This window comes from Coloeus monedula (genome assembly GCF_965178545.1).
Source record: "Coloeus monedula genome assembly, chromosome: 5".
Taxonomy (NCBI): Eukaryota; Metazoa; Chordata; class Aves; order Passeriformes; family Corvidae; genus Coloeus; species Coloeus monedula.
Genome location: NC_138785.1, coordinates 10514381 through 10535364, shown reverse-complemented (window position 1 = coordinate 10535364; position 20984 = coordinate 10514381). Strand labels below are relative to the sequence as shown.

Sequence of the window (20984 nt, the reverse complement as noted above, 5' to 3'; positions counted from 1 at the left end):
TGAAAATGCAGAGGGAAGAAATATTCAGCTCAAATGCATAAGGAAGAGGAGCCAGAGCAGTAGAGCAGCGGGTGGTAACATGCAGAAGGCAGAAGCTGAAGACCGGGTATCTATTAAAATGCCCTAGGGTATATTACCGTGTCCTGCAGCGATAGGGAGGAGCAGAGAAGATCCAGCAGGCAGGAATTGTGCAGCAAGATTGATTCATTTAATTATTTTACAAATTCTTTTATAGACTTTATTCTTCATAGTCTAATTGGACAAGGATCAGCCACCCCTTGGGGTCCCTTGGCTAAAATCCTAAAACATCCATTGTCAAAATATTTTTCTACTATACTCTAAAAGAAGACTTTTCAAGGCTGCAGGTGTTTCATTGTTTACAGAACTCTACTTCTACTTCTGTGAGAGAGAACAGTCTCTCACGGACTTAGAAAACAGCAAGAAAATCCTTGCTGACAGCATTTTTGTATCCACAGATATCAGAGTTGGTAAAGCAGGAGATGCACAGAGTGTCAAAGGAGCAGTGTATGTGGATGGTCAGATGGAAATTGAGATGCAGCAGAGGTACTTTTGCACGCAGATGGAGGTGAGGAGCAGATGTGTGTGACTGAACTGCCTGTCACAGGGGCTGGGCTCCTGTCAGAAGGGAGATCCTTAAATCAGACCCTTACAATGTACAGGCACAGGAGGCCCAAATCAGTCTGAACAGAAACCTTCATCCTAGAGCTCCTTACAGCAAGTGGCTTTGCATTGCAGAAAACCTCCCTGGCAATGTAGGGGTTTCTTTCTATTTGTAATGAAAATGTAATGCCTCCTCTTCAGCTAAAGCTCTTCTGTTTTTTTCTGTGAAATGCCAAGGGCATTATGTTTGAAGCCCAATGTTTGTAAAGGAGAACACCAATTCTGTTCAAAACTTCGGACCAGGCAAGATCAAGACAGTCTCAATGCATACTTGCTTTGTGAGCAGAGTCTGACAGTGCATCTCGTTCTTCCAAGGGAACAACAAAAACTGGATTACGAATTTGACTGGTTTCAAACCCATGCGCTCTGTGAGCCGGCTGCGGCGCGGTAGAACTGGGGGCCGGCATTTCAGCACTGCCCTGACAGGACAGGACATTTCAGCACTGCCTAGAATTGGTTCTGCACGCTTGAGGCTCCGCAGCTGGCCACACACACGGACAGTTCATTCTCCTGTACCCAGCAGCAGAACCGTTGCCGGGACAGCACCGCGCTCGCAGGATCGGAGCGAGCTATGGGCGCAGGCACCTGTTCCGACACAACGGAGGGACAGCGACACCCCGGTGCCTTCTTCTCCTCGGCCTCTCTCCCTGCGTCCTGACCACGGACTCCTACCGGCTAGGGACACGGCAGCCGGCAGCAGGAAAAGACGAGGCAACGCTCCTTCACGGATACGCTCCCGGCCCCGCCGCGCCCCGCGCAAGCGCGGAGCGGCCGCGCATGCCCGCAGCGCCCCCGCGCGCCCGGCGGCGGCGGCGGCGACAGCGGGGCGGGGGGGGCGGCCGGGCCGGGCAGGTCGCGCGCTGCGCCCCCGCCCCTCCCGCGCGGGACGGCCCCGGCCCGGCCCGGCCCGGCCCCGGCCCCGGCCCGGCTCTGCCCGGACGGCGGTGCCGCTTCCTGCTCCTGGCCCGGGCGGGCGACAGACGCGGCCTCCGGGCGCACGGGCACGGTAAGGGCGCGGTGTCGGCTCCTGCCACCGCCGCGCGGGCGGGCGCTGACAGGCGGCAGCTACCCTGCCAGGAGGCCGCGGGGCCGTCTCGTCTCGGGGGCGGCCGCCGGGGTGTGTGAGATGGCCTCGAGGTGGTGGGGCCGGGGGTCGCTCCGGCGGCACCTCCCACCAGCCGCCCTCCGCAGCTACACTTTCGGTTTCGCGCGGGCTGCGGCGGAGGAGCTGAGGCCGCCCTGTTCCCTCCGACTCGGCTCCCCGCGGGGTCCGCGCCCGCCGGAGGGGGCGGCGGGCGGTGCCTGGCGCTGTCAGTGTAAACAGCCCGAGGCAGTGCGGCCTCCCGGGCTGGGCCCGCAGCTTCCTGGGCCGGGCTGTGCTGGGAGCGGGGCGGCGGCGGAGCGGGGAGGCGACTGGGGCAGCGCCAAGGGGCAGCGCCTTGTTTACCCAGGGCGTCGGGAGAACATGGCAGCCCGGGCGTGCTGGACACTCGATGTCATGCGTGATCGCTCTTCCCGTGCCTCGTCCCTGGGATCGCTGCTTGCACCACGGATAAACAGCAGAAGTCTGGCATACTTTTCATTATACCGTGACTGTAAAACGTCGTGGCTGGGTGAGCCCAGTTCGTGTTTAGCTGTTACCTTTTTGGATGTGTTCCCTCTTGTCTCTCCCCACTTGAATAATTCAGTTTTTCATTCTTCCTGCTTCCTCCCTTATGGCTAGTCACTGTTATCTTTCTTGGGACTTTTCTTTAGTCATTTAACTTCTTAAGCAAAGACAGCACAACCTTACTGTAAGTTTAAAAACAGGTTCTGGGTCTAATCCTTACTGCTTTTCCTTCTCCTCTCACGCCATCTCTTATAGTAGACAGGATCAGCTTTAGGAAAGGTGCTGGGAAAAGGATGGTTCTTTTGTGTGGTGCTGTCAGTGACACACTCTTCATCTCTCAGGTTTCAGTAGTATCTGGTTCAGAAGGTGCCTAAACTTTAGACTGTTAGACACATCTTTATGTTCAGTAGTCTCATAAGCCATTCAGGGGCTTTGCCTTCATAAAGCTGTCTAACTTAAATCTTACAAGTTTTTGACCTCGAGAATATCCTGTCAAAGCTAATTACAGAATTTACACACACTGCTTCCTTTTAGAGTGTGTGTGTTGGGTTTTTTTTTTAAAACGTACATCCTCACCATTTAATTTAATCGTCTTTGCTAATTTATTATGTAAAACGATGAATAATTCCTCCCTACTCTGGCTTGTGGGGGAGTGGAAATGATTGCGAAGGACCAACAATCAACTCGCTGGAAAGAGAGGTACAAAATAAGGGTAAATATGTAAGATTTCTGTCAGAGGGAGGAGAAGGTTTCAGGGTATCTTTAAATAGAGAGGAGTGGGAAGAGAGCCTGCTAGTAGGATAAGATACGGGAAGGTCCAGAAGAAGCCTGCTGAAACCACAAAGCTTTTTGCAGAACGTTAATAGTTTCTAACTGACTAGTTTCTAGCTTACATGTTTTGGGGTTCATCAGCTTCAGCTACTGAGGTTTCAGAGCAAACTTTGGATGTTCAGATTATCAAATTAAATATGTATGGCAGGAGGTCTTCTAGTTTTTACTGGATTTGATGCATCATTAATTTGATCCAACGTAATAATTTCTGTGCATTCAGCAATAAAATTACTGCTTTTTTGTATGAAAACTTAGGAAGTATGGAGTGGCTAGGACTACCTTGCCCATTCCTTATTTTGATTTGTGCTTTATAAATTTTAGTGCTTGGTGTAAATTGTACTGTAAACTGCATGGATTGCATGTTCCCCTGACCTTGTAAATATAAAGATTTACTTTGTATCCTAATTTTGATATAATCCCTGCAACAGACTATAGCAACAAGTTTAGGGGCTTTTTTCTGCTCAGACAGCTTTTTCAGTGGCTTAATTTTTCACTTCTTAGACTTGTTGAGTCTCAGAAAAAGAAAGCTAATTTCCCATTTCTTCTGCACATGCCAGTGTTAATCAGATAACAAGAGCTGTAAATATGATCTTGGAAAATGTCTTTAAAAAGACTTTTCAGTCGACATGAAATGTTTTACAGAGTGTGCTATGGTTTATATGTATCAGAGTGATAGTGGCATTTACTGCTGTATTTGAGGTTCTGCTTATGAAAGAACACCTTAATGCCCTTAGGAAGCCTTGTTCTTGTTAATGGGATTCTGCAGTGATCTTGGCCGGTGTATTTCTCCACATATAACTACCTTCATTTTTCAAGCCAACATTCTTAACTTTTCTTTGATTAAACCAAAAGAAGGCTATTTTGAAAAAAACAAGCTGTGTGTGATGCTGCTGCTAGCTGGAGTCCTGCGCTTGCGGTTGCATCTGTATAGGTATCCGCATAAATCTCTCCTCAGGATTTAGGAGGCCAGCTGAATAAAAGGGAGACGTTCCAAGTACTCTTGTGGTGGTTCTGAGTGCTGTGGGAGCAGCTGCCTCTGGTCACTACTGCCCAGACTTCTCCATGTTTGTCTTGTTTTCACGTATGGGCATCTTTTTTTAAGCATTATGTTTTGGGGTGGTTTTTTTGCTAGTTTCTTTTATAGTTAAAATAAAAGTGTGCTAAAGCTATTTGCACACTTATATTGAGAGTTTTGTCTTGAAACCAGTCCTAAATAAATTCACTTGAAGTCTGGCCTAGAAGAGATGACCTTCTCTGCCATCCTTTCCACACTGTTTTTCAATTATTATCTTTTATTCTGTTGAGCTGCATGTATGCTTTCCTGTTGATAGGTGGCTGTGCATAGGGGAATCATCTTAAGATACTGTTTTTTGTGGGATGTGTTCATCACAGTTGTGATTTTCAGTAGTTTTAAGCTAGTAACATACAAGAACAATTTGGATTTCTTGTGGGCACACACTTGGATACATAATGTCGGTCAGATAAATGTACTATTCAATATGTGAAGGAAATGGTATTTTGCAGCCTTTATGACAAGTGCCCTGTAGCCTCTGAAGACTTGCTCTAATTGGTTGTCTTGACCAGTGAAAGCTATAAAAAATTTGAGTCTTTGTTGTGTGTTTTGTAGTGGTAAATAGAAACTTCTTGCTGTTGAGGCAAAGTATTCAAGATTCAGAATTTTTTGTTTGGTTGGGGTTTTGTTTTTTATTATTTGGTGATGGGAGCATGTAGACTTGTTTTTGTTTTCCCATGAGATATGTATAAAAATAACAGATTATGCAGCAAGGATGTTTTTGTGGTTGTAAGGGTTTTTCCAAATGTTTCAGAACTAGTTTTTCTCCGAATTTGCCATTACCAGGAAGAAGAGGAGTGGATGTCAGAGCTGTAACAATATGATTTGGTAATTTTTTTTGGAAGTGTTAAATTTATTTTTTCTCCTCTGATGTTATTCTGTATTTTGCTTTGTTGTAAGCATCTATCCAGAGAGGAATTACATTTGCAGTGTGCATTTTTTTGTTTTATTTTTAATCTTTCTGCAGGTTGTTCTGTAATTCAAAACTAGCTGTACTTTGAACCAGCTTCTGTGCTGGCTAATTGTATCACTGGGGACAGCCTGGTCTCTTACAAACCTGAATCATCTCTTACTTTAAGATTCTGAGTCTAATTGTCTTTTGGCCTTTTTGGCTCGCTTTGTTTTGGGAAATGTGAATTTCTGAGCTCATTCCTGGAAGTGACCAGGCAGGCTTTTGCTTTTACAGGAATCAAATGAGTTGGGACTTGCTGGAGAGAGGATGGGGAATAGATTCAGTGTCCTACTGCAATTTGAGGGAGAAGCAAAAAGTCTTCCATAGAGAGATACTACTTAGTGAAAGGGAAGAAGAAGACAAATGCTGGTTCATTCAGAAAGGGCTGTTTCTGTGGGAATCTCACATGCATGTAGGTGTATGGGTGTGTTCGAGTGTTTGATTTAACTTAGAACTTCTAAACCAGACTGAACTGAAACTCTTTTACCTTTTCACTTGCTGACAAGTGGGCTTGTTGTTTTCTCTACCCTGCCAGAATTTTGAAAATTTTGCTGACTGAATGTCAGTATGAAGTTCAAATCCTATTATATAAAGACTTAGGGTTCCTTGCTGGGCTATCCATGTATTCAGTCTGAAGATACTATTCTTTTAATGCATGCTGTGATTTAGCATCTCATGCATTCTTCTGTGTACTTCCTTTCCCCTGTGAGGTCCTTACTAGGATTTCTGCCCCAACTGGAAAATTCAGATTATCATTTATGCCCCAAAATTATGCTTAATTTATTGCCTTAACTTCATTTCTATAGGAAATTGGTGATTTATGTAGAGATAGATCAGCATAAAAGTAATTTAAACCTTTTGTAACCCAGGAGATGGAAATCACATATTTTTGAGAGAACCTGATCTTGTAAACAGTATTGAGTGTTTTCGGTTGCTGCAATTTGGCAGTTACTTGGCCACCTGTGCGGGATTATAGCACGTAAAATATAAATATACAGCAGATGTGGTCTAGTATATGATTGTTTATTTGCATTAATATTTATTTATTATTATTGATTGTTTGCATGAATATTGTGCATGAGAATGAAATTAGCTTTGTGACGTGCTTAAGCAGAGGTACCATATGAAGCACGGTATGCTATTACGTAGCTACAAGTCTGAGTTGCAGGAATAATACTGATGTTTGAAACAGGTTGGAATGTCTGGGCTTCCAAATTAAAATGCAATTTAATTTCTCTGGATTTCTATTTTGGGTTATGATTAATTTGCAATATTTCTATTGTGTATATAAATGGAAAACTGTAGAAGAAGAAAAGGTTTTTGCAATAAAACAGATTTTTAAATTTTTTCTTCTGATTGATTATTTTAGTGTACTCATAAACAGTTGGTTTTCTATTTTACGTATTTCTGAACTTAAAGATTTTTGGAATAATTGATAGGTAAGGAGTAGACTTTTTGTTCTAAAAATCTAGAGGGTGACAGGTATATATGGCTCCAGGGGATACCTGTTAAAGGCTTTCCAGCCCAAGTCTTGTTTGGAGAGCAGAGGAGATCTTGGCTTTCTTTTTCATCAAAAAATGGTGCTAGGTTTACAAATGAAACAATGGAAAATAATGTAGTAACTGTGGGGGGGGGTTTGTGCTATTACAAATGAAATATAGTTAGGTATGAGTCATGCTTTGTCATGTAAAGTGGATTGCCTATGTGAGCAAAACAAGCCTTATTTTTTTTTTCTAAATTGTGTATATTTTTTCTTTCTTTTGAAATGTATCTTATGCTTATTCCTTGCTTAGTTTGCAAGCATTTGTTTGATCAGCATTTGTAATTTTTGTTAGTGTAACCTTGCCCGTAGGAAGCGCAGTTATATTGCACGAATCCAAACAAGTTTTTCCCTAAATGTGCAAGATTAGTTTTGTTTAAGCTGGCTTCCTGCTACTGAAAAGCAGATTCATTGAGTTTGCCCATTGGAGTATTGATTATAATTTGTTTTCAGTACGTATTAGACGATCCTGTTTTCTTGCAACCTCAGTGATTGTTGTAGCCTTCTAACAGATGGGTTTTATTAAAAATGTTGGGCCAAATTCTGACTTTTGTTAGAAAGCACTGATCTCAGTTTTTGCTGTAGAGATGCAGCATGCAAGAGATTTCATAAACATTGGAAGACTTTTGAGTATAAATTATGCAAATAACTTTAAATTATTTTGTGTTTCAGTAACCTCTGCCCAGCTGTTTAAGAGCAGTGGATTGTGAATTCAAGCCTTTGATATCCTGAGGCTATCAGCATTACTATCTTCGAGAGAGAGAACAGTTCTCAAAGAATCTTCGGGGGATGCACCATGACATCGGTAGTGATTGACACTGGAGGCCCTGCCCTGGAGTTTGACAGCAATGGAATAAAAAATCAAGAGGTTAGAAAACTAAATAGCACTTACTTACTATCAAACTTTGAAACCTTTTCTCTTAATTTGGAAGAAAAATTCACTGTAATCTTGCCATGAAAACAAATGAAAGGGATCTGAGATTGTTGTGTAAGGAGGAAGAGTGCAGCCATTTTTCAAGTATCTTTTAATAGAAGATTTTGTTATCACAGAAGTGGAAGCAAGAAGTTTTGAAGTCTGCAGTACAACTGTAGACTGGGTTTACAAAATTATATTCTGTACTAAGCTTTCTTTAAAGATCTCAGATGTGTCTTGAGGTATAGAACAAGTTGAGCAGAACAATACGTGGACCTCTTTTAAACTTAGGCAGTACAGCATATTTTATCGTGTTTTGCATTCTTATCAATAAATAATGAATATATTCTACTCTCCTGTAGCTTTTAATAAACAGAATCTGGCAGTGTTCTACTTCTGCAACACTATAACTGATTATATATGCTTTTACAGACATTTTGATCCTTAAATAAGTAGAGATGAGCATATAGGCTTTGAAGTAGTCAGTTCTTCTGTAATAACTTATGTACTTAACCCAAAACATGTGTTCATAAGACACAGGTCAGATGTAGGTATTTTGCAGTGCATAGTCAAAGCCTTTGTTACATCAAGCAGAGGGAGGAGAAACACTTCCCACAGCTGAGTGTCTTCATTAGAAAGTGTGCTCTTTTCTAGTATCTTAAAGCTGTCTGCTGGTTTAAATTTTAAGTCCTTAAACCCAGGAAAATATCTGTGAGATTTAGAAAGCACCCTCTGATGGCTGATAGCTGTCTTTTATTCTTTTAATCTCTTGCTTTGGAAGAAAATTTCCTTTAAAAATATTTAAAATTATTATTATTCCATAAAGAAGGTAAGAACATAAGAGGAAAATATTGACATAGAGTTTAATAGTGCAGTATTTAGAGCATTTTTTTTTCTTTTCTTTCCTTTTTTTTTCCTTTCTATAGGAAAATGAGCCAGTCTCTGAATTCCCTGCAGTGATTGTGGAGCCAGTTCCTAGTGCCAGACTAGAACAGGGTTACGCTGCTCAGGTCCTGGTTTATGATGATGAGACTTACCTGATGCAAGATGTAGCAGAGGAACAAGAAATTGAGACTGAAACTGTGGAAACAGGTAGACTTACTTAATTTTTTTCTTCCATGAGGTTTTTGTACTTTTAGAAATCCCCAAGGAATGTGACGTGTTTAGCCACAGGAGGGAGGTCTTGACCTGGGTTCACATCTATTTCCTCTAAGCTTAGTTTTGCTTAGGCTTCAGTGATGACAGAACCATGTTGGCAGGTAAAAATGTCATGTTACATTCATGGTGCTGCATTCTAACACTGTGTCTCCTCCCTCATGAGCAGACAGATTTTCATTTATGTCTTTGCTATGTACTTATGCAGGGAGTTTCCTAGACAACTGAACTTGGAGTTTTTAAAAATCAGCTGAGCCAGGAAGCCGGTTAGAATTCAGTTTTACACTATGTGTGAGCCACACAACTGCATGGCAGCTGGAAATAGGGACTGCATGGCTCTATTTACCCCATCTTCCAACTCTTGCCCCTTCCTGCCTGTCCCTTCCTATCCTGCCGTTTTGGTGCAGAGCTGTATTATGGCTAGTTAGGTGGCAGGAGTGGGTGGCTAGGGGGAATGGAGTTGGGCTGTCCCATTATGGGCAAAAAGCCTAATAGATTGAAATTATCTCATCTATAAAATAACAAGTTAGGAATGAAGGAAGGAGTGGAGCTTCGCTGTGAAAGCTGAACTTTCCAGTGATAAGCACAAATCTTTCTGTACACCCTCTCTCCGAAGAACACAATCAGGAGGTTTGCATTTTCCGAGGAGCAGCTCAGTATGTTTAAAGTGTCTGTGGAAGCAAAAGTTGTGCTGGTATAGCAGCCTAATTACATCTGACTGTTGGGCTGTGATTCCTGCTATCCTTCCCTCTTGCTCTCTTGTGTTGCTTCTTGTAGCAATGGGGAACAAAGACACACGCACCTCCTTGCTTGCTCCAAAGAAGATGGTTTATTGTAACAAACCAAGCCTTTTTATGTTCTAAACTTAACCAAAAGAAGCGCACATTGGCTGCCTGCTACTGTGGTGTCACTGTTCATGCATCCCTTTACTCAATCAGCTCTCTGATCACGTGATATCCACACGTCTCCCCAACCAATCACTGCCTCACACGCGAGGCCGACCACATGCCAGCCATACAACCCGCTCTCTGGTCATGTGGCCTGTTTTTTACCTTGCTGTTAGCTGAACCTTTCCCAGAGTGCTTTCTGTTAAGCAAGAGTGAACAGAACTGAACAGGATTTCTTATCTCCCCTGTCTCCCCCCTTTTTTTTTGATAGCATGCACTTTGATAGCTAGCAACATATCTAATATAACTGTCATCAGCTGCTTAAATACTTTACCATCATCCAGAGTCTGCAATTGCTGGGGAGCCCCATCTCACAGTAAGGACCTGGAGGACCTTTCCCAGGCAAGGTTTCCAAGTTTACATCAAAAGGGGGTCCAGCTTTTATAAGACAAAATCAGCAAGTCAAAGTGACTTGACTACATTTTTAGCACAGAAACACCTGGGTCTGGTGGTGTAATTCCTAATCAGTCAGGGCCAGGGCTTGGCTAGAGCCAAGACCTTAACTGGAAGGGTTTCCCTAATATATCCTACAAACAAACCTCAATTAGTATCAGTTGGGAACATGACTTCACAAGACCTTATCTTTCTCATGAACAGGGGGACAGATTATAACACCCAATAACTGGCACAAAAAGCAGTCAGAACAATGCAGAGGGTCACAAGGTGGTATGGTAAAACTTTAACAATGAGCGTCCAGGGCTGACCAGCTGGGAAAGTTGCTTACAGCTAAATCTCTTAACTTACAAAATGACATATACAACAACTACATCACCTGCAGGAAACTTAACAATACCTGAATTTGCCAATTTTCCTTCACAGAAGGTATATACAAGTTTATAAATCCAGGCCTGGGACTTTACAATTATATTAACTCCCTAAGTGGTTTCAAAAGATACTTGCATTTTAACGAGGCAACTCTAGTAATCTCCAAGATGCACTGAAGAATATTGCAAATGTTCGTAAGTTGTTAACAAGCCCTGAGTCAGAATTCGCTGTGGGGTGAGAGGGTTACTGTCTTTATCCAGTGTTGATCTACAAGCTTCGTTCCAGTGGTATAGTCTTTTCTGCATTGGGGAAGCAGCAAGGCGGGAGCCATTCTTCCACGGGTTTTTTTGAGTAGGACAAAATTTCTGCAACTCAGTTTCATTAACTGAAAGGGTACTTCGAAAAAATAAGCACGGATCAAGCTATGAAGTGCTGGATGGGCTCCCGGGGTTTTCAGCGCGGCGCCCATCCCTGCCACTGCTTTCCGTGACTGGATGAAACACGCTGAGAACAAAGGGGCCGGCGCGGCTGGGCAGCTCCGCAGCCGTTCCCGGGTGCAGCTGCCGCCGCACAGCTCGGCCTCGGCAGGCAATGGCCGGCACCGGTGCGCTTCCAAGGGGTCGGACCTGCTGCCACTGTGTTTCCCACGCTGCAGCGATCACCGCCGTGTTCCCGACGTTACCCGCGGCACCCAACCCGCTGCCGCCGGCCCCGAGCGCCGCGCGCCGCTTTATGCGGCCGCGGCGCGCGGCTGATAGAGCCACCTGTGCCGGGACGGAGGTGCTGTTTCTGATGCCCTGTCAGAACCCCGGCGGCTGCTTCAGCTGCTGGGGAAGGAGAGGGAGTGAAAAGCAGTGGCAGCCCCGCTGCCGGAGCAGCCCCGACGCAAGGGAGCAAATGTTTCACTGCAAAACACAGGAGGGGTAGTATTGGGAGGGTTGCAAAGATGGTGCTAAGACTTCGTCCAGTGTGTTGGAAGTGGGTGTGAGGAGGCCTGATGTGAGAAACGCCGCCTCACGTCTTCAAAACTTTGAATTTTATTAGTTAACTAAGGATAATTTGACAATCGGGGATCAGTGTTAGCGATCAGCAATTCCACAAAGCAAAGCATTACAGCAGTGGCTGCATCACCGCTGATGGCATGTAGCCAGAGCCACGCCTCCTGCTTGGGAACGCAGTTTTTATATCGTGGGGCTCAACGTGTCTCCACCCAAACCCTGCCTCCCGAGGGTTATCCTGATTGGCTGGTTGGTCTTGGGACCTTCTCACTGGCTCGTTGTCGCCCACTAGTGATCCCCCGCTTATCCCCTTCTGTTAATACGGTCAATGCCCCCACCCCCTTCCTTAAAATCAGATTAACATTGTCAACAAACGACCCAAACCCATCAACAGATCATATAACAATCAACTTATTTACCTCATCAACAATTTCAACTCAACCATCTTTAACCATAAACCCCACATATGAAAGCCAACATTAACAATTCTCATTTATAACCGAGGGCTCAGGGGAATCAGTTTCTGACGTTGTGAAATGGCGGACATCCACGCGACTTCTTTAAGAAACGCCATAATAGTCCTCTATGGGGTGAAGTGCCCACAGTCATTGGCATCGCCGTTCCTGGCAATATCAAAAAAGTTTCTGTCCTACTGCCTGCCAGGCTTCCAATTAAAAAGTCTCAGTAGAAGGGAAGTCTTTTAAATACATGGACACCCCGTCCAGCAAGGTTAGCATTGGAGATGTCTGTACTTTGCTGATGCAGGAGCCACCATAGGCTCCATCTTCGTTCCATGGGAGTTTTTCTGCCTGTAATTCTTCCACTGCTCACCTGGCACTGCTCACCTGGTAGGTGATGGGCGTATGTTTGGGTTCCTTTGCCAAACTTTCCTGGTCAACCGATTCCTGGTTCAGTGGAAGTTGCTGCCAGTGCAGTCCACATCTTTCACTGCCTGTGAGATGTCCCAGATTGGGCTGCCATTTGTTGCAATGGGGAACAAAGACACACGCACCTCCTTGCTTGCTTCAAAGAAGATGGTTTATTGTAACAAACCAAGCCTTTTTATGTTCTAAACTTAACCAAAAGAGGCACACATTGGCTGCCTGCTACTGTGGTGTCCCTGTTCATGCATCCCTTTACTCAATCAGCTCTCTGATCACGTGATATCCACACGTCTCCCCAACCAATCACTGCCTCACACGCGAGGCCGACCACATGCCAGCCATACAACCCGCTCTCTGGTCATGTGGCCTGTTTTTTACCTTGCTGTTAGCTGAACCTTTCCCAGAGTGCTTTCTGTTAAGCAAGAGTGAACAGAACTGAACAGGATTTCTTATCTTTCACAACTTCTCATACTTCTCTATGCTAATTTTGCAAGAAGAAAAATAGCAGGGAGACCCTCAACTGTTCTGTATTTTTGTTGAGTTAAATTTCTGCTGCATTAGCAGAGTGTTAGGGTAGGGAGTACGGCGAAACTGCAGCCAAAGGACAGGTTCGCTTGGGCACTCCATGCTTAACTGGTGAGACCCACTGACATGGGTAGTATATGTTCCTGTCCTGGGGTTGCCTAATTTAGAGCTGGAGTTTAAATTCATGATGTCAGGAAAGCAAAACAAAGGTGAGAGACTCTGTCTCAGCTGCTTAACCTGGCATCCCAGTAAGTCTATATGCATTCCCATCAGATTAGGCACTTCAGTGCAGATGTCTCAGTAAACAGTGGATGCAATTGCTTATACATCCATCTCAATTCGGATGTTATTCTGTAGCACTAGCAAAAATCACAGGCATCAACTTCATGAGGTGAGCATGAACTAATGATTCAGGTTTTGGGACAATACTTACAATTCCATTTACTGAAATGTGTTTTGAAAGAAATACCCTAATTAGAAGTTCAACAAATTAATGTGAAGAGAAGTTATGCGATAATGCATTTCTTAAATTCAATTTTTGACTATGGTAATAAAAATAAAATAAAATAAAATAAAAATAAAAATAAAAATAAAAATAAAAATAAAAAATAAGATTCAGGTAAGTGAGAAGTGAGGGTATTCTTCCCAAACTGAGTTTTACAACTTAAGTTTATATATGAAAACTTTTAGGAGTTTATACTTTGAAGGTTTTTGTATTCAGAAGTTGTTTTTTAAACATTAAATATGCTGTTTCTTGTAAGATTTTTGTAGATTAATGGCTAACAGAACAGGTCTTTTAGGATAAAGAGCTGCTGCAAATGCACTCCTTATGTTTTTAAGCATAATTCTATGGCCATAATAAACTGGGGGAAATTACAATTTAAAACTTGTAGCTCTTCTATAGGAATAGTTTTATGTAAGCTACTGTTCAAAGAAAGGGGTGTGGGTGCTTCCAAGCCTTGATATTTGAAAGTATAGTCTTAAAATTTATAGAGCAGTTGATATGATAATTTGGTGTCTGTGGCTGGAGATGGTAAGAGATGTGTCTTGACTGCATGTGGTTTGTTGATGTTTTCTGTGTTGGTTTTATTTTAATTTCACAGTTTGACATTAATATGTCCTTAAAAATTTAGTATAAGATAATCATATATTAAAATCAGTTCAAATATTTATTTGTTTAATGGTTTTGATCTAAGAATTAATGGGCAGTGAAAAGCCAATAAACAGCGGAGGAGAAATTAAAATTAATGAAGATTTTAAATCTATGAATGCACACCGGTTCCTACTGTATTTTAAGTATTATTTGTGTAGTGTATACCCCATTAATCCAGTGTGGTTTTCATGGTGTAATTATACATGACAGTGAGCAGAGGTCCTTGCACAGAACTTGTGTCCAGTGTTGGTGAAAGGAGTGCTTAGTTTAGGCTGTTTTAAAGGGAGGGAGGCAGTGTTACGGGGCATGTGTTGCAACTGACATGTTTTGGCACAGCCAGGAGTCCTTCTGAATTATTTCTTTTACAGAGAGGTAAGATGTGTGGAGAGAAAGTATGAAAGCCTGAAGAAACATTCATTTTGGTAATGCACCATTATTAGCAATGAGTTGCAGGACAGTGAATCTGAGTGCGCTGGTTTTTAATTTGAATTTTGTAGTAGAGATAGGCTGTGGGTAGGTAGCAATTTAATGTAGGAGAGGTGGTAACAGGTGCCATGGTAATTGTTAATGAGAAAGCAGGCTAAGGCAGTAAACAAGGTATAATGTTTAAAGAGCATTTTAAGGTGTTAATTTTTTGAAGTACATACCTTTGTTATGCTAATGATCCCAATTTAGAGAGGTGCAACAGTTTGATTTCTGTACATCTTAGAAAAAAAATCTATTATTGCTAAAATAGTCTCAATAGATTCTACTTCATAAACAACAGAATTAATTGCTACAAAAATATTCATGTTATTTGATAAATGATCATTGTTGCACCAAGAATGAGTAGACTTAATACCTTTTGTGGTTCTAGACTCTACAGGCAGTATGGTAAATACTAAAACCCATCTTAAAGAATCCTTGGCAGTACTTGAAAAGGATCCCTTTTCTCATAATATATCCCCTCTTTTTCAGTATTTTTCCTGTTGGTCATGGACCTGAATTTTTTGCCTTTCTTTTGACAGTTCATTGGTCATTCCAATGTCTACTGATTTACATGGTTTATTGCATTACAACACAGATTTGAAGAGCCTTGGGCTAATTTGCAGTTAATCTAAAGTTTCACAGTTTAGTAAAATGTAGCATTATTCTAGCCTCCAGAGATAGGGATCAGTACCCTGTGTGAAAAATGTTGTAGGGAAGCTGCTGTGAGAAAATTTACTTAGGGTGCTAAAGAAATTATCTGTGCTGTGCACTAAATGGTTCTACTTGTGGTTTGCTATGCAATGAATGGATTTGAGACTGTGTGGACTATAAGGATAGTCAGTGCTGAGCCAAGGGCAGAATCAGGACCCACAATGTTGTTTTTAATTTAAAAATTTCTCACATTTATGAAACCACAATTCAAATAAAATATACTCTATGATCATATAAATACTCATGATTTTTTAGTTAATTCTAGTGGAGTATGAGGTTTTTCTGCCTAACAGACTCCTTTCCACTAATCTATCTTGATTCATTAATCAAGGATCATTATTTATAATTAATCCTTTAACTGTAAAATTAATCCACTAACTACCAAAGTACAATTCAAGTGTCTTTCAGCAAACAAGAAAGACTTAGTCGTTCATGTTATGTGTTTATTCCAGAAAAAAAATGCCTATTTGCTTGGAATAAAAAAAGGAGTTTTCTAGAAAAACAAAATACAGAAATTTGGGTCATTTCAGGTGACCTTATGACATTCTCTGTGGAAGTAGTGAGTGCCTTTTGTAATGGTTGGAAGGGGAAATACAATATTTAGATTGACACAGTGTTTAAATTTCTTTCCCTTTTTGTTTGATGCTCTTGGGACTAGTACCTTTAGATTACTGAGGACTGAGTTACAGCCTTAAAATTTTGTCTACTGCAACAGTCAAAGTGTTTGTATCATAAAAGACACATCCTTCTTAACAAGTTTTTAATAATACTCAAATTTTATTGGATTTCATTTCCTGCACAGTTTTTTTGTCCTAAAAGTAATTACCCCGACAGTTTTAGGATTTATTCAGCAATACATAGTAGCAGAAGCTGCTTTCTTTAAAGAAGCAGTCAGTCTAAAGTTAACCACTGCTACAGTTCTGTTTATTTTGTCACCATACAGAACTTGTAACGTGGATGTGTAGGTGTGATAATGGGGTCATCTTATTTTGGAATTTGCCATAGGAGCAGTATGGAAGGTAATACAGTCATGGTCTGCAGATCTTAGACATGGAGGATGCCTACTCTTTTAGTTAACTAAGACGTGAGTATTTAAGTATTGCCGCTGTAGATCCTGATTTAATTGTTTTTGTGAATATAACATCTTGTATAAATAGTTTTTTTCCCCTTGTTTTTTTATTAATCATCAAAGCACCAAGTACAAGTTTGGGATTTATTTTTTCATCACAGCTTTAAGATTAAAAAGGAATCTTATTTTCAAGAAGCTGAAATATCAGTCAATTTGTGAACTGTCACCAGTTTTTTTTTTTAGTTTCATGTCCTATAAGAAATCCTCCCTTTGGTAAAAGTTGAAAATCTGTTTTGATTCTAAAACTGTTATTGCCACAGGGGGGTGGAAGATACGCATGAAAAATGTGGATCTGAAAAATGACCCTTTCCAGGATGGAAAAATATTGGGCTGCAAAGACCAGGAAGTTCAGTTGAAGCTATCATGTAAATTGATAGCCATTTTTAAGGAGGGAGGATGTTGAATCAACGGGGAGTTCAGGCTTAACTCTCCCCCAATTAAAACATATGGATAAATAAAATATATACTTTAAGGGAAATCATCTTCTTCAGTGGAAGTTTCAGATTACTACTTACACAGTTATCACCATGGGAATCAGTTTTGCATCTCTATGTCTAGTCTTTAGTTACTGCCTGTTCTTTCTGTCTTTATATGTCTTCCCTTATTATGATTAAAACTGCTTTCTTCTAATGTCTCTTATGGAAATTTGAGCCTGTGAACTCTATAGTTTCTATGATAAATTTTAATCAGTTAAATATTATCTACTAAGAACTCTGTATTAGATTTAGTTAGAATCTTACCTTTGCGGTTATGGTATGTGTGTGTAAGGGATAGACAAAACAGTGTTATAATTCATTCTGGCCAGCCATCATTTGATTAAACTTCCTCTCAGGAAAAATGAGGTAACACAAGTATCTGGAGTACATTTTGTTAGTGGTGACATACCCTATTGACTGAACGTGAGAACGTACACATGCAGAGAGACCATTTGCTTTAGAGGACAGTGCTGACTACAAAAAAAAAAAAAGTTTGGACATTCTAACAGCTTGATTAAACTCTCATTTTAAGTTGGTGCTGTTCCTTAAAGAGCTAAGATGAAGCCTATTAGCTGGATAAAAACAAGATAAAACTTTGCTTGCTCTACTGCAAGAATTAGATGCCTCTTACACATTAATGGGTTAAGAGTTTATCCTTTGAATTATTTTTCACACCATGCTGCTATTGCTACTGAAGATCCATGTGAATCCTCATTTTTCCAAGAAGTCCACTGCACTTTTGGTAGTTAAATATCAGTGACAGTGAGGCAAAATGATTCCCCTCGTATTGCATGTGTTATTGTGTAGTGCTTGGAGCAGTTATGCCAAGGGTATATACATCTGTTTTCAGTAACATTCTTCATTCAGGAACAAAATGCAACTGCAGCTTAGATTTTATGTCATCTTGGTTGATGTTACCTTTTCTGAGAAATTAAGGAAAAGAGCTCTACAACTGCTCCATGGACAATAGTATTTTAATGTAATGGTAACAGCCTAGTTGTGGTGTCCAGTTCTTTCTAGATTTCAGGTTTCTGCCTTACAGCATTCAGTGCTCCATTCATACCAAAAGCATGCTACAAGACTATTTTGTAATAAAGCTGAATTTAACTGCACATTTCAGGCATAATTTTTATTTTCCGAGGCTGATGTGAGAGGCTAATTCAATGGTTTGCTAGTGTAGGGCATTATGGGTTGGACTTCAGATGCACAGAGGGATTCTCCTCTAAACTCCCAACTCCAATTGCAGCTGGGAGTGAGAATTTGTAGGATGTTACTGTCAAGACTCAGCCACAGCATTTTACTAATGTAAGCTGAAAAATTTGGGGCTTTTTATCTTGAAATTAGAATGTGATGAGGCATCCAAACCCATTGTGGTATGAGTGCACAAGAGTTAGTGGTGTTTATTGATCAAAAATATAGTCACAAACTATTGAAAGTAATAATTTTTAAAGGTGACCTGCATATTAAAAGGGTGATTGTAGTTGACAACAAACTGTAGGATGAGAGTAAAGCCATGTGTGTTTGAGCAGAACATTTAGTCCTTAAAAACATTCAGTGGGCTTATAGAATAGATGTTTGTTGTTATCAGGAAAGACTTAAGGACTTCAAAATTATAGATCTGGGACAGAGAAATTGCTCAAGTGTGACATAGTTGATATGCCAGCCTATTACCAGTCTCAAATACTGTTAATTTTGTAAAATCATATAGAATGCTATGCAAATACCTGACTTACCATTGTCAAATAGACTGCCCTGGAAAGAAGGAATTTCCTAATAAAGCAGGGAAGTGTAAATATTGATTGTTTGTGGGTTTGAGGTTTGTTTTGCTTTTTTTTTCAAGACAGCTGAGTTTTCTTACTCTGCATGCACAAGTAATAATGCTGGAATGTAGCACTTGCTATTTTGATTAACTCCTTTTCAGTTTGTCAAAGGTAGTATCAAATCCTGAGAATACATTTGGTTTTTGTCTGCAGTCATTAATTGCTGTATGAATGTGACATCAGGATCCTGAGTCCACTCAAAGGTGCAAATTGTAACAGACACATGGCTTTGGTATTTTTAGACTTCATATGGTGTAGTCAAGAAGATAAGCTTGGCATAGTCATGGACCCCTTTCCTCAATATTTCCCTGTTTCTTCCAGGGACACTTTGTGGTTGTTTTGCTATTTGGGCATTTTCTACTGTGGAATCCACAGTGGATGGTAATGATGATGTTGATGTTCTGATAAAACAGATGGCTGCATTTTCTTACATGTTTTCTGGCATTTAACTGTTAAAAATGCTTCTTTTTATTGTTACCTTTGCAATGCAGTAATAGCTATCAACAGTTTGATGGCCTGCTGTTGAAGACAGCAGCTACTTCAGTAATTATTAGATGGGAATTTCTTTAGAATCCTGGGCAAAACTGAACTTTCTGTAACTTTAAAATTAGTAGGTGATTTGGGCACTTGAGACAGGGCATACCTGGACTTCTGAAATTACTTGTGGCTTTTTGAAATGGCTGGCATTTAAGGATTGTTACTCTGTTATCATTTGCAATTTCTCATGTAGACTGCAAATACTACCGTCAGACAGATTGCCGTCTACCCTCCACTTACTTAAATTAAGCCAAACAAATCACCTCTGTAAGAATAAGCAACTGCTTTATGACAATTGCCTTTTCCAAGGGTAGCTTTGTCTTACTAGAATATAACTGGAATCCTCTGTGGCTAAAGTAATTAAATGCACACAGTTTTTTCTTTCTGATTAATTATTTGCTGTCAGTGGAGGGAAAAGGTGCCATTTTAAGGCTGTACTTTTAGCATTTCAAGCTACAGTGCTTGTGAAGTAGTTTTCCAAGAGAAAGTACAGTCTTATCAAAGAATGTTTTCATCATATTTGTGAGAGTTGTAGGAAGGGCAGCTTTGCATAGGAGACTGTAGGAGTGGAGAAGACAATTCCTTTATGAGCACTGAATACTCTATTAGTTTTGAGGACCGATCAGATGGTTAAGATAATTGATGATTCTATTCCAACCCAAGTCTGAAAATCTGATGAAACTCACCAGTAAATTCTACTTTGAATTTACTTCTCCTGTCTTGGATGCAATTAGTCACATCCAGCTGCTTTTTTTGAGTTGTATTTCACTTTTTCTAAAGAATCAGGATGATGTTTAACTGGTGTATATTGCAGAGAAGAAGTGATACATTTCCTTTAATATGAGCAAAGTTGTTCATATCCCCTAACCAGAAAGCACGAGCTGATAGATATTTTACTCCTGTGTTATACAACTATGGAGACACAATTCACTTGTCTTGAAGTTACTTAAGACTTATGACAAACAGGAATGTAGTAAGTAGAAGCATAATTTTGAATGGTAGCTTTCCAGCTTATCAAACATTTTGGCTGGGGTTTTTTCCTGGCAGTTGGTAAATGTACCATGTAGGTCTACCTGGCTATCTTGACAGCTGAACTTGTGGGTTAAAAAATTACAACAAAGCTTAGTCTCTGTATACTAACAGTAAAAACAAACAAACAAAAAAACCCCTCAACAATAACCTAAGTTAAATAAACATGTTTCTGTCTGACAAAGACTGATGCTGGTCAGGGATCTGTTCCTCTACATATTTTTTTTTACTTTTTTCATGCCAGAGAAATAAAAGTACATCTGCAATTTCCTGTTGCCCTGTTCCATTACAGTTAGTATTTCTTGCTTCACTGGGCCACCCCCTGAGTAGATTTTGTAGCCCTCTTTGTTAGCCTAAAAAGGAGGTTTTGCAAGAGATTTAAAAGTTAAATGCATGTTTACTTTTTTCCTGTTGACTGTCTTTTTTTCCCTGAAATAATAAGATTTTATTAGCATGACATCAATTAGCATTCATAAGATACTAGAAGTCATATAATTTAAACAGCTGAGACTGCAGGACTTTTGGACAAAGTTGCATTCCTCCTTAAAGACAGTGTTATGCTTTAATACTGTACTTATATAGATAAGGTATGCACAGGTCACTTCATAGATTTGTTGTGGTTTTTTGCCACATATTAATCTTGAAAGTGCACAGGCTCAGATTCTTTTCAAGTGATTGGAATCCTCTTGGGCATCCAGTGATATTCTCTCTGTGTATGATCAGAGAGAGGGAAGAACCAGAACACTGTGCAGCTGTTCAAGTCCATTTCATGTGAACTGGAAAATACTG

General features: G+C 40.8%; 1 protein-coding gene across 2 annotated transcripts in view; it reads left to right on the top strand.

The window, feature by feature from the left end:
- The first annotated feature begins 1514 nt into the window (after nt 1-1514).
- Nucleotides 1515-20984, top strand: part of ELF2 (E74 like ETS transcription factor 2) — a 36777-nt gene continuing 17307 nt past the window's right edge. The window contains exons 1-3 of one of the 2 annotated variants that reach the window (XM_082281870.1): nt 1515-1687; nt 7358-7553; nt 8525-8690. In XM_082281870.1, coding sequence (XP_082137996.1) covers nt 7482-7553; nt 8525-8690 — 238 coding nt within the window. In that variant the 5' untranslated portion in view covers nt 1515-1687; nt 7358-7481. Of the gene's footprint in view, nt 1688-2149; nt 2295-7357; nt 7554-8524; nt 8691-20984 lie in introns of those variants that run through there. The other variant, XM_082281871.1, reaches the window with a different exon arrangement.